The sequence below is a fragment of the Pieris rapae genome, chromosome 15 (genome assembly GCF_905147795.1).
Source record: "Pieris rapae chromosome 15, ilPieRapa1.1, whole genome shotgun sequence".
Taxonomy (NCBI): Eukaryota; Metazoa; Arthropoda; class Insecta; order Lepidoptera; family Pieridae; genus Pieris; species Pieris rapae.
In genome coordinates this window covers 2,890,966-2,905,300 of record NC_059523.1, presented here as the reverse complement: position 1 = coordinate 2,905,300, position 14,335 = coordinate 2,890,966, and the positions used below count along the sequence as shown (strand labels likewise).

At 33.2% G+C, this 14,335-nt stretch overlaps 1 protein-coding gene across 5 annotated transcripts in view; it reads left to right on the top strand.

The window, feature by feature from the left end:
• The window catches only part of LOC111000719 (mitogen-activated protein kinase-binding protein 1), a 61,825-nt gene extending 47,929 nt beyond the window's left edge, over positions 1 to 13,896 (top strand). For 2 of the 5 annotated variants that reach the window (XM_022270269.2, XM_022270270.2), the window contains 17 exons: positions 41 to 165; positions 398 to 495; positions 1,678 to 1,794; positions 2,489 to 2,578; positions 2,679 to 2,803; positions 2,943 to 3,087; positions 3,486 to 3,630; positions 4,118 to 4,251; positions 4,694 to 4,817; positions 9,114 to 9,218; positions 9,912 to 10,036; positions 10,577 to 10,712; positions 11,474 to 11,575; positions 11,803 to 11,910; positions 12,214 to 12,330; positions 12,796 to 12,897; positions 13,119 to 13,896. In XM_022270269.2, coding sequence (XP_022125961.2) covers positions 41 to 165; positions 398 to 495; positions 1,678 to 1,794; positions 2,489 to 2,578; positions 2,679 to 2,803; positions 2,943 to 3,087; positions 3,486 to 3,630; positions 4,118 to 4,251; positions 4,694 to 4,817; positions 9,114 to 9,218; positions 9,912 to 10,036; positions 10,577 to 10,712; positions 11,474 to 11,575; positions 11,803 to 11,910; positions 12,214 to 12,330; positions 12,796 to 12,897; positions 13,119 to 13,270 — 2,050 coding nt within the window. In that variant the 3' untranslated portion in view covers positions 13,271 to 13,896. The remainder of the gene's footprint in view (positions 1 to 40; positions 166 to 397; positions 496 to 1,677; positions 1,795 to 2,488; positions 2,579 to 2,678; positions 2,804 to 2,942; positions 3,088 to 3,485; positions 3,631 to 4,117; positions 4,252 to 4,693; positions 4,818 to 9,113; positions 9,219 to 9,911; positions 10,037 to 10,576; positions 10,713 to 11,473; positions 11,576 to 11,802; positions 11,911 to 12,213; positions 12,331 to 12,795; positions 12,898 to 13,118) is intronic. The other 3 variants (XM_022270273.2, XM_022270272.2, XM_022270274.2) reach the window with 3 other exon arrangements.
• The last annotated feature ends 439 nt before the right edge of the window (positions 13,897 to 14,335 follow it).

Sequence of the window (14,335 nt, the reverse complement as noted above, 5' to 3'; positions counted from 1 at the left end):
TTATAGTTATTATTTCATTTAATATCGCGCTTTTTATTAGGTTAAGAATAGGCCGCTTACCTTCATGGGCAAAGAAAAGCCTAGGAAATGAGCTAGCAGCACCGGAAACACCCCCGGAGCCACCTGCGAGAGGAAAATGGGCTACTCGAATACTACCCGCAAATGGTAAGTCTGAAATTACCTTTAGAGTTAACTTTTGGGGTACTTAAAATATGTTAATGCGCTTTTTATACTAAATATTCTGTCCAGGGTAAGTATAGCCAATGCTAGCTAATAAGTTTAAGCGATAGTTATGATAACGATAGGCGCTATCGACCAATTTAAACCATACGCAGTTTATTTTCTAACAGAATTATCGTACATTGTAATTTTTAGCACCTCACTTTGATTTTTTCAGAAAAGCGAGGTGATTCCGACGGTTCTAAGGATAGTTCGCTAGATAGCGGTACGGACACACGGTATATTGAGAAAAGAAGAGAACAGGGGGTAAAACAGGTATTTATACGTATACGTATACGTGTATAGTGTATACGTACATACTTTAAAATATCGGCTTGAATAAAAATCGAAATACTGTACTATAATATATTTTAAATCTAGTAGTGAGATTGTCAAGTCTTTCATACAATAATAATTTAAAATTCAATACTACCATCGATGTTACGATCTCAAAAAAAAAACATATATGTGTTTCTCCAAAATTGCAATTTGATTGTGTACTATACAGTAATAATGCCTGAATAAAACGAACATCAATACAACGGGATTTAAAAAATATATGACATGACTACTTCGGCCATATAATTAAAGAAGTGCGTTTCATTTTACGCTATGATCTCTTTCCCTTCGTAATCTTTAAGTGTTAATATTCTTACAACCATAAAAAATTCAATTTTTATTCAAGTTTCGATTTCGTAAAATGTAACTTTTTATGTGAATTATTTTGTTTTACATGTTAATCGGTTATTGATATTTTTATTTGAAATATAATGTTATAATTTCTTTATATTTTTTTATAATTTGTAGATAGTTTCAATAATGTGAATAAATAACTAACAAAAAATTAACTAGGGTCAAGGTACTAAATATTCTAATAGTGCTAAATATTCCTTGAAATAGCATCAGATTCTAATATTACAAGGATACATTTCTTGTAATATTTGACAAACTATTGATAATGGATGTTGGTAATTAGTGTAACATGTCTAATCACTCACATGGTGTGGTGATGGTTATTTTTATCAAGATTTACAAGTATCTTTAATTGTGGGTTCCTGCGCGTCAAAGTCAAATTGACAAATGACGATTGACATTTGAGTGTTAACTGATTTTACGATTTAAGTATCAATGAATGCTTGAGATGAAATACACAGATCTTAGTTAAAGTATACACAGATTAGTATTATTAACGAAAATAAACGATGGAGATTATTGGTATTGTTTTTGAAGATGTTTGTAAATCTATGATAATTTTTAATTTTATGTCGACTTAAATTCTGTGCATGGTTTTCTTACTTTTCGTTTACCTTACTTTTTATTTTGTACCTTTTTTTAAAGTCCTATAAGTACTACAACCAAAAAATATTGTATTACGAAGAGCAGTAAAATTTGAGTCGATAGAATTGATCGATCAGTCGACCGACAAGTCATTAATTCCTACGGTAATGGTTGCAATAGAGGCCGAAATCGCTCAACTTGTCGCAACTTCCCCGTGTTGAAGCTTTGTTCAGGAATTTTGACCGTAACATGAGAGCTACTTACGATATTTTGACGATATCTCCAAAAGCAGAGAAGGTTATTTTTTGTTTAATGTTCTTTTGCATTTGTTTTTGTCGCACGTGTGTCACGCTTTGACAAGTGTTGTTTTCTTTTTGATGCAGCCAGTATAAAATTCATCAGGGGGGGGTTTCAATTGCTTATATATAATCATTGTTTTCCTTTATATCATTTCAACTTATAAATTTGTTTTAGTTTTAGAAGTCTTTAGCGTAAAACATATAAAGTTTGTTTATACGCAATTAGGTACAAGTCATAAATATTTTTATTTCAAGAGTTAATAGACTTGCGTTATGATTTCATATTTAGTTATGCTTTGTATGTAGAATGATGACGCTAACTGGAATGTTGCATGTATGCATTATAGCTTGCTTTAACATTTTGTGCTTTTTATATGCTTGAAAGTCATTATCATATCTTTTTCATTTTTTAAATAAAAATTAAAGACATTTATAATTTCAGTATGTAATTTTATTTTTTTAATTGCAAGTTTCTACTAGTTACGTGGAAATTGGTAGCCTATGTACTAAATTTATTTTATGACTTAAAATATATTATTTTTTATATTGGCAACTCACATACTGAAAAGTATAATACCGTAAATAACTTTGTTTTAATACGCACGTAGAAATCATAATTTAATTCTTAGAAGCGTTTATTTTGCTCCATCACAGCTTTTTCGTTAAGTTGATTTATTTTGTATGTTTGTTAGGTAACGATAAATTTAAGTAAAACAAGAACACAAGAGTCTCGAGTGCGACATCACACTGACGACTCGTCGCTTGGCAGTCTGAAGTTTGAGGTTTTTATTTTTTTCTTTACATTTTTCTTAAATATTTGGGAAATGTGGGAAGCCCCTATTTTTCCATTACTAACGTGCAATTAATATGGAAAAATTATAGGATCAAGAATCGACAGAACACGATGGTGATGTTGAGGATATATCTGATGGAGAGAGGACATCTTCATCAGAGAGAGGAAATCGACCCACCTACTACCCGGGAAATAATGATACTGAAACTCCTAGGTAAATATAGTATTTTCATAGTGTCGATTATTATAAAGCGTTTTTTTAATATAATGTGAATAAAAGTTGATCACGTGACCCAATAATACACATGGATTTTGTATTGTTAAAATATAAGTATTTTTTCTGATTTTTACAGTGAATTTATGGTGACGGCAATGGACGAAACCGAGCTAAGGCATTCAATGCGTCGTTCGAAGCGTTGGACAGGCGAAACACCAAGATTGGACTTGCCTCCCGCTACTTCCCTGAGTGGATCACCGCACGACTCTGATGATGACGAGGTTCGTATTTGCTTCATGAAAATTGAAATCCTTGAAAAATTCTCTACAAGAGAAATTTAGAGGATCTATGACAATCTGAGACAAATCAATGTTTTTAATTTATATTATTATTATTTATTACTTAAGATGTTATGTGGAGCATGGTGTAAAGGTTGCGGCTTACCAACGTTGTGTAAAACATACAACTTGGCGATTAAATTTGCGTGTACGTAAAAAAAAAAATATGTACGTAAGTATGGGTGTGTATGCACATGTGTGCGTAAACGAACGTATGAAAAGGCTGCCGTGTCCATATTATTTATACGTTAATATATATTTATATACACTTCATATAATATTAAATGCTAGTCAAGAATATTTAATGATTTTTCGTGTGTCACTATTGTTTTATATTGCAGGTGTCAACGCCATCTGGTGATAACGCGGATCGTAATCCACTATCCGGTTCTTGTGAGTCCATAGACACGGCCGGTAGACGAGAGAAGTATATTAAATCTGCGTTTGACAGTTTGAGTGGAGTGGACATGGATAATGGCAACGCTGGTGAGTGGTTATAAATAAAATACTGTAGATAACGTGAAACTAAAATTACACCTTTATTAGGGCATAATATAATTTACCAAATGATTGTATTACATTAAAAATTTGTTCAATGTTAAATATTGAACACTGATTTATAATTTTCCTAATTGTTAGATTCTGAAAGAGAAAATGGCATCCGATTTTACCTTTTTTGTTCTGTTTAAAACATTTGATATGACAAATTTTTACTTTTGTATTTTTTTGTGATGAAATGAACGCGTAGCAAATCAGAGCTATATTAGATTACATTTCCACAACTATGCTTCTCTTTCCGAACAAACTAGTTATTATCCAATAGAGATTTGTAAATAAATCAAATCTTAAATTCTATTTCTCCTACTTTAAACATTATTGCAAAACGCGTAAGAGTTAAAATACACATGATGGCAAATTTGCATATATTATTTTTGTTATGATAACTTTGTAAATTACCAAAAATATTTTTTAGCGAATACGGGTCACAATTCATTATCAGCGAAACACTTATCCCGCGGACCGACCCTTAGGCCGGACCCTGAAGCCATCAGAAATAGAGAAGAGTTGCAAAGAAGGATACAAGAGACTAGAAGGCAGTTGGATAGTGTAAGTAATTGATGTAACTGTCTAAAGCAAAAAGAAGAAAGTATTCGCTAGGTACACTATTATATTTACCCATATGACGTACTAATAGCTTGAGATTTATGTGATTAAATTGTAAAGGAAGGATTTTAAGCATCAACTGGCTGGTTCGAGAATAACTTTGTTAGCGCGCTTCAGAATATGACGTTATTGCAATGGTATCGAAGATTGTTGGCGCTATAAAACAATAATTCATTATTAATTTCCATTTTAAAGCTCTTTATTATTTAGATGCCGTAACATCAGTACAAATGTTCATGTAACTGAACGTCCAAATTATTATTGATTGTTTGATATAATTAGTACATATTAGACTCTTCTATGATAGAACCAGTGTATTTTTTTTTCCTTGTTAGTTAGTTCATTATTTTTTTAAATATATGAAAACAATTATAAATATTTTTAGTTGGCGTACCGTTCAAATCTGAAGTCGAGTCAGTCGACAACAGATCTATCGTATATTCCTGAAAAAGATGGCTCCAATAGGAATAGACTGTCAATTGGATCACCCAGTAACTCTAGGAATTACGGTATGATATTTTAAGCCAGTATTCTGTGAGCTAATAACAAATTGTATGCTGTGAAAAACACGTTTTTAAAAAGTTAAAATTTGCTATACATTAAATAGAAAAGCGAGTTTTTCATAAATAATTTTGAAAGACAAATATATCTTTAATGAAATATTCAGATGTCTCTATCCATATATTTGTCTTTTTAATTGCTAATAACACTAAACTTATTGCCATATCACGATGTCATACTAACATACATCATTGTTTTTAATGCTGACCAGGATTCCAAATACCTACTTTCCCGGAGGAAAACTTTGATAGTCTTTCTAGCAATTTCTTTGATAGCCTTAACTATCAAAATCTTGATTATCGAAACAAAAACCCTTACGCCATTCCCGCGAATTTAAACCATAAAATAATACCTGAATATTATGAAAATCCTCCACTTATCCCACCAAGAGTGAGAGTGGACAAACATAATCAACAAACAAATAACTCGCATTACAAAGAAAATAGACAAAACCAAGCTTTTACAGTAGATATGAAGAAAACAAACTCTAAAGTATTAAATAGATTATTTTCAACAAAAGAAGACCCACCGAAAATACCTCCGAGAAATTTCCACTTAAACCTTACCGATAAACCTCAACCAAAAACTCCGAAGCCAAATGCAAGAAGCATTTTTAAAAATTATAAATCATGCCCAGTTTCACCCGTCTCTGAAGAATGTAAGTGGGCTGATAAAGTGCCCCCTGCGAAAAATAATGATGAGCTGAAGTTCAATGCTTCAGAGGCTAAAAAACGTTATTCTCTTAGTTTCTTTGTTGGAGCTGATAAAATGAAGGAAGGAAAAAGCATAGTTAATACAATAAAAAGTGACACTGAGAAAATGATAGCAGAAATCACAAAAAAATATGGAGATTTGGACGAATTTGAACCGAATGCACAAGATGATCTAGATTTACAACCCACTAAAGAGGAAAAGGATGATGGTAACTTCTCATCCGATTCCTTAGAAGACTGTAGCTTAAGCCAAGATGTCAGTTGCAAAAATAAGTTGTATTCTAAGAAAATTTGCAAGAAACACAACAAACAAAACACGAGGAACATACCGAGGCGGGCTGTATCTAATTACGAAATATATGGGACTTACGAAAAGCCCAAAGTTCCAACTAAACCATGTATTGAACACAAAAGTTCAACGTTACCTAGAAATATGCCATCAAATTTGGATGATATTATGGACGAAGACGTGACAAAAATTTTTGCTATGCACAGATGTCAAAGTGTACTCACTAAAAGGTGTATAACCAGATCAAATGAGTCAGTTTTAAGTGATAATTCTAACTGTTCCAGCGTGTCTAATGAAATCTTTTTAAAATACGGTAATGAGGTTGCGTTTCAACAAGGGAGGCTTACTGATAGTCGTTATAATTTAAACTCCCAAAATTGTTCTTTTGAAAATATTAATGAGCCCGATGGGAAGTATTTAGAGGCGCATAGACACAGTAGTGCCAGTTTCTTTTTAAACCAAAAGAAGTATATGAAAAATAGTTGCAGCCAAGAATCAATTCTTTCTGATGAGTTTCTTGACAATGATCACATGATGTCTCGTACTAATTGCAATTCTTTAGAGAGCGTTTTATCAGATGACTCTGAATGTACAAAAAGTGCTCCACTGGAAATGCTTTTTGAAGGTAAAAGAACGCGTAGCAAATTCCCTAATAGCCAAAGCTGTTATGAATTTGATAATAGTTCCAAGAGTTATGGATCTAGTCCTAATAAGGTGCCATGTTTAACTGGGTATATGTATAATAATTATTTCGAAACCCCGGGAGTGGAGTACCACGAACCCACTCCTATAGTTGTGCAAAGGCCGCCCGTTCATAAGGTGTATGGATTTGAGGTACCAACTTCTGAATTTTCTGGACACAAGACTGTGACAAGATCAAAAAGTTTATACGACTCTGCATCAAAACATCCACCCCGGCCTCCTAAGAATATTGCGTACTATTTTGACGGTAGCGATATTAAACAGTATTCTGAGGAAAAGAAAGGAATCGATGATATACCTAGATTAAAAAATACTGGTTATATGGCAAGTACAAGCAAGTCATTGCAACCAAAATTCGCTGAAAAACAAAAATATAAAAACGAAATGGAAGGATGTGAACCAAACACAATGGTGAAATCAAAGAGTTGTAGTTTTGAAGTTGTTTTGGAACCTGCATCCAAGCCAAATCCAATTAAAAATCTCATGGAAAAACGAAATTCGCACGTTCAAAAGAACTTGGAAAAGTTTGAAGAACAAATACGAAAAAATACTCAAAGCAAGGTGAATAAAAATCAACAGAATAAGGAGAAAGTCAATATTTCCAAATATAATAAAACCACAAAAAGTCTTGAAAGAGACTCTAGTCAAAAAAATAATAATAACAATAATAAAATTACCATGGAGTTCGTTCCACATAAACCGCCAAAACCATTAAAACGAACTTCGTCTACTAAGCTTAATAACAGGCTTAAAGGTAACTTAGAAAAGTCTGGTTTAAGTTCATCTATATCCTCCCAATATAAGGCAAAGCTTGATGGTTTACAGAATAAAAATTACATAACAAATAAAAAAATGGAGGACAAAAATTCAAATACTTTAGAACCAGAGGGCACTGAAAAAACATTTGATATATTCGTTAAAGAAAGAGAAATAAATGACAATAAATGTGAAATGCAGATGGACAGCTTAGAAGTGTATGCAATGCAGAAGTTAGAAAAGAAAAAGCAAATGAGCCTGGATTCTTTAGACGTTAGTGATGATAATCATGATTTTACTAAAGATTCGCTTGACTACTACGCAGAACAAGATAATAGATTTTTTAATAAGCCTCGAAAAGAATCCAATCTTAACATAAATAAGAAAGGCTATAATGAAACATCTTCTTCCTCTAAAATCAATCAAAATGACTCGAAAGAAAACATCGCACCTGAAAGCGAAGAAGTCAAAAAATATAAGTACATTGAACGCAAATTGGAAATTATAAATAAATTAGTTGAAATGGAAGAAAGAAAAATACTACAAGAAAAAATTTTGAAGGAATTTCGTATGAAGCCTTTAGAAACTAATATTAACGACGGTAAAGGTGTTGTGAAAGTTTTGTCGCAGAAGTTTGAAAAATTAGCAACGAAGCAAACTACTGTACCTAATTTTGCGTCACTCACTCTAGACGAAGTTGAAGATTCGGAAAATCTAGAAGGAAAAGAAATCAAACGCAATTTAAGCCTTCCGGACATACTAGATACAGAACAAATTGGTTTGACAGTTGGTAGTGGTGAAACATCTAACGATAGCGCTAACATCGCGTCCGAACAATTAAATAATACAATTCAAAGCGAACCAAAACCGCTTAAAGCTTTGCCTCAAAGAGTCTATAACGAAATGGTATTCCCAAAAACAGACGTACATTTAGATAGTGAAAACTACGAATCGTCTACTACTAGTTCAAGCTGTACGAATTCACCAAAACGTATGACCTTTTATGGGTTTAATCGTCCGAAAACTCCCTTTCGAAAAATGATTCGGCAACCAGCACCCAGGTTATATATGGACAATCAGGCTCGAATGCGTCCCCCCTTCTCGGGGAATGCCGTAAGGGGCTTAGCTAAAAAGTGTCCCATAGTACCCGTGCTGCCTTCGAAATTCTCACCAGGTGCGAATCGCATGAATAGATGTCGTGTCGGTTCTTATAATTTGCGCTTTGTTTAGCGAATCCTAGTCCCTTAGGGTTGTTACACATTCAGTTGGGCACTTTTTTATTGAACCAATCTAGGTTTTATAGATAATTAACTAGTTATATACTGGCTATTTATAAAATTATTATATTTTAAATCTAAAGCATATTTTTTTGCAAGGTTCGCGGTGCCTTTCCAAATGTATGTGTAGCACCCAAATGTTGGTATTTATTGTTAATGATCTACGTAGCCAAGATACGATGATTGTCACATTGTTGACAGAATATTTTTCAATTCTCTTTACAAGATATCTTGGGTATGCTAGAAATGATGAAATCGTAAGTTTCACCATTTCACATTCATTGCTTCTTGTGTTGTTTTCAGATTGCTGCATGTTTTTATTGCACGATTGTACTTTATGTGTTTTTGATTTTTGATAAGTATGGTCAAAAATTTAAGAATTTTTAATCATGCTTAGCTTTGAGGTATTGGACCATGAACTTATAGATTCGTTTACATTGTCTATGTTATAAATATCGTGAAAATCGTTCATACCTTGTGCGTTAAGCATGATATAATATGATACAGCGCGCACGCATCTTACGCCGGAAGCGAGCGAGACAGGTATGCGTCGTGCTATCTCACTCTCGGACCTCGCGGCCAAGCCAGTGCCGGCTCCTAGGACGCCGCAAGGTGGGTTTTATAGGAGTGCCATGGAGGATGTTTGTGGTGATGGGTTTAACCAGGTTTTAACCAGAATTGGAAAGGATTTATTCATACAATAAATAAATTATAAAATGGGCTCTAGTATGGTAACTTTGGGGTTATAATCGTAAAAGATAAAACAAATATATAATACGCGCACATTACAAACTTGGATTAAAATAAAGACAACACTGAAGGCATGAATATTGTTTACTATAAAAATGCATGCAATTATGTCTTTATCCTTGCATCTGCTTGCATAACATTTACTAAAAATGTATTATTTTAACGCTTTTTGTACTTGTAGTTAGAAATCTTCTTATATATTATTCCAGTCAAGTGATAATACTCGTTTTATATATATTTCTTTTATCCATTTAGGTGATGTTGCTTGACATATGTTAGCCAAGGTTTTCTGTGTAAATAACATAAACGACTTCCTTTAAGAAATTATTTTATACCGGAATATATGTATAATATATATTGTATATATATACAGTCAAAATCTGTTATAACAACATCGAAGTGACTACTCATATTTGGTCGTCTTAACAGCCGGTATAATTCAGCCGGGTCAGATTTGTGTCAATATAACCGGTATGTTGTTCTAAACGATGTCATATTCCGGTTTGGATTGTATATTATATATTTGTTGGGTTCACTAATATCGTTTTCATATAGGTCCTTCAAAACCTGTGCCATCTAATGCAAACACCAACAAATCGCCCAGTGGCTTCGCCCGCCCTGCACCACGATACACAAAATCTAATATGACTAGGAGTAGCAGCGTTGGGGTATTGAACCAGGTAAAATTCATTTGTTATAAAAAAAAATTGGGTTAATCATCCAAAAACCTCAAAAAAGTAAGTAATATTCTAACGCGGATTCCGGTGTAAATGAATTCCTTGAATATATTATTTGTTAAAAAATATTAAATTTCAATAAAGAAAACATTTTGTCTTAAAAGAAAGAATTTTCGGGTGAATACCGACAGGACTTGCCTTTATAAGTAATTAACAAATAAAATATTTATCTACCGGAGAGTTATAGACATTCCAAAGATTTTTTGATTTGATTTTTTAATACATTTAAGAGACTTAGTGGACTTTCTTTCTATATGCGTATTTAACATTCGCTCGTATAGTGAAGGAAAACATCGTCAGTAAATCGGTTCGCCTTGGTCCCAAAAAAGTCGATGGTGTGTGTCAGGCACTGGAGACTGATCACCTACTTGCCTATTAGATTGAACAAATGATCTTGAAACTGATACATCTGAGGGTGATACCTAAAAATGTTGTACCACTGATTGATTGATATATTTATTTTATAGATTTATTGTTTTTCAGAGTGACTCGGAATCGGACCCACAGCCGACTAGACAACCCAGAGTCGGTGGTCTTATGAGACCAACGATAAGTTCCATGAACAAACAAGCACCTACAACCGCTAGGAGGCGTGGACTATCTAATGCATATAGTACAGGTAATAAAAACTTAAGATGGTATATATTACTCACGAGAATATAGTAGAAAATAGAAGTAGACTAGAAAATAATTGCCGATATAAAGCTAAATTTCACGTATTATCTGTGTAAGAGCGCACTTGAAAGTACCTAATTTAATTATAAAAAGGGGCTCTAAATAGTTATTAAATAGTGCTTTATTAAAACCTATATTTAGTGTATTAGTCAATATTAACAAACGTGAAACAATTTGGCTTGTGTTACATAAACAAAGAAATCCTTATATACTATTCTAATATCAATTCCGTATAATTTGTTTGACGTGATATTGATAAGAAAAAAAGATTCAAAGCTATTAGAGATTAAAGTGTTTATAATTATAAAGTTACTAAAACTGTACGATTTGTTACATTTAGGGCCTGTTTCACAATGTATGGATAAAGTGCCGAATAGCTATGCAACACATAAATTATTCGAAAGATAAAGGTTCCGAATAAGATACTTGGCATTTCATGACAAATAGCGCTATCTGACAGTCGTGAAACGCAAAAATACTGTTTATCCTACAAATAAGTAACAAATAGCTTATTTGGAACTTATCCGGACATTGTGAAACAGGCCCTAAATCAATATTAAAATCAATATTTCGTACTTTAATGAACTCGAAAATGAAGAAAACTAAGTTTATTGATTACATTCAAATATTCACTTAATGCTTAAAAATATAACAATATCAAGCACAATAACGCTTTAACATACACGCGTATACGCACAATTTCAGCGAACGTCGCTCGCTCAGAATCAAGTTCTGAGGCTGAAGAACGGACAGAAGCAAGACCAAGGGCCGCCTCAGTGGACAGGGCGTCTAGAAGACTGGGGGCCGGTGAGTTGCTATATTTAACTGATAACGAATATATCATTTTTTATCAGTTATTGTATAGGTTTATTAATTTTAAATTAAATTGAAATGCGAAATTAAGTGAAATGCGACAAATCAGTGCACAGGATTTATTTTGTGTTCATGTGGGTAGGACTTCAGAAGCATATTTGTTTTTGTTTCTACCCTCTGACTATTTTTTTTATATTATTTAAAAATTAATTAAATTTCAGGTCGCAGTGGCAGCGAGCGTGATTTGTCAGCGAAGGCTCGAGAGGTGACTAATCGGCTCACCTCTAACTCTCGACAGAGGCCCAAGCAAGAGACTACTGAAAATAATGGTATGTTTTTTTATGGATGGGTGACTCTGCGCGGCGCAATTGTGCTAATAAAGCCAGTATGATAATTTACTGTCATGAAAATTTCAGTTTATTAGAAATTTGTGTAGCGCAGGTCCTACGCTCCATTATTTTTGACTATTAAATTTAATTAGAAATATTTTTAATTGTATTTACAGTCAAAACTTTAGACCATTCTTTATAAATAAAATAAATAAATACAGAATTTGTAATTATCCTTTGACGTTTATTGTATATAGAAATTTCATCCTTTTCTGTATCTGTATTTGATGCCTCGAATTCCAGTGTCATCATCTCAACTGTGTTCGGCTCTCACGGAACAGCTAACTAAGACGGCGAGTAAAGTGGTTCAGTTATATCGCACACTGCAGAGGGAACCAAATGCCGCAGCCGATATCAGTGGTAAGTGAATATTTGGAGATACCATCCTGCTATATATAAAATGCTCTATGTGTATGAAACGTGGAAGGTTATTAAAGACATCTCGCACCGACTCCCAAGTCTTCGTCAATTCTGTCTTTGCCGTATTCTGGGTATCTGCTTCGAAAGAAATCCCGGTTTGGAGCAAATCAAGCGACCCAAATGGAAATATATAGACAGAAATGGACTCGTAAGGGATCCCAATCATATTCCCAAGCAGGAGCTGGAATGGAACCCGCAAGAAAAGCGGAAGCGTGGCCGTCCACTGGCAAACCTGGCCTCTACAGTTCCAGATGAGGCAAAGAGAGCTGGAAAGACTTGGAGCGAGGTGAAATACGAGTAATACCTACTGTGGATGCCTTTTGCCCCTACTAGATGTTACTGGACATTAAGTCAAGTGTTGTTATATAGCACAGAAGACATTAAACCCAAATCTTATATTTACAGGACTCGAAGCAGCAATCCTTGAGACACAAAAAGTCCTGCGTGGCGCTGTTCAAGGGGAACCGGACAATAACCGACAAAGGATTGACAATCTTCTTTCGAAAGGTGAGATTCTGTATATATATATTTATCAAACTTGTTAAACTCATTAACGAGAATTAGCCAAGTGTTTGGGAGGTATGTAAAGTGGCGACTTACTTAATTGTCTATTCCACTTTGACATAAGATCCTTAACCATTATATAAATTATATACCTAGTTATTTACAGAAATATATATTTTATAAATGTCCTTCGTAAAATAATTATTTTTAAATTAAATTTTTAGAAGGCGCCGCAACTGGCAACCCAGCGATGACTCTCATAGAGCAATACTCGGATATCTTGCTCAACATGATGCAGAGTAAAATGGTCAACCAGTTCGCACAGAGTCCACAAAGTCTACCCCCCACCCCAAGAGAACCGGGTGGGGAAAGCTAGTGATTAGTGAAGTGAAGAATATTTAGTGTAAAATGGAATTGAAAAGTGTAAAGTGGAATTGTAAAGGAAATAATAATGGAATTAATATGAAATAGTTCCGTTTTGAATTAAAAATGTTCTTATTTATGGAATAAAATTTATGTTTATGGTAATCGTTAGTATTTAACGGAATTGTAACTGGATTTTCTTTTCTTATAAGATAAGAAATTTGGTTAATTATTATTTGAATATATTGGAAATAATTAAGTATGTGACGGGAATAGTTTGGAAGGTTGGATAAAAATTTAAAACAGTAATTAAGATATATGAATATAATTTTATTGTTTCTCAAAAAACAATTTGATTTTTTTTTTATAATTGGGGTTTTAAATATATTTTTATCGTGGTTTAACCACTTTAATGGAATTGAACGCGGTAGAACAATTATATTTTATATAAAATTGCTGACATTCTTATGCAGTATTTACTATGGCTAGTATTAAATTGTTTTACAAAGATCTGCGATTTAAAAAAAAATAAGTGTGCTGCCGTCTGTTTAAGAATTGACAAAGCAAAATTTCAGAGTTGTCAGAGGAAATTTTTTGGACCATTTATGACAAAGTCTAGAATCTTCGTTAAAAATTAAACGACTTTGAAAAAAAAAGAAAATAATGGGTTTAAATCCTTAACCTAAAACGCATTTAAATCATTCCAATTTTGGGGGCAAGGCCGCCATCTTAGACATGTCGAATTGGCACTTGGGTTGTCAATGTCAAATTGACGCGGGATTTATGAGTGTGCACATAGTGTATAGTCTGTATCATAATTACTGATAGAATCTGAAAATGATCCGTTTTGTAATCATGTCAGTTTTCTCAGTTAAAGCGTAAAACATTTATAATATGTGCATGACTTTTGTAAATAAAGTGTATAATACATGTGTTTAATTTTTAAAGTATTACCTACGCTAATATTAGTATGTGAATTTTAATAAATCATGCGATAATTGACTACACTGCGATTTTTCCTTTTATAGCTCAGAATGACAAGTTATAATTTCAAATTGAAAACTTTTTTAATACTTGC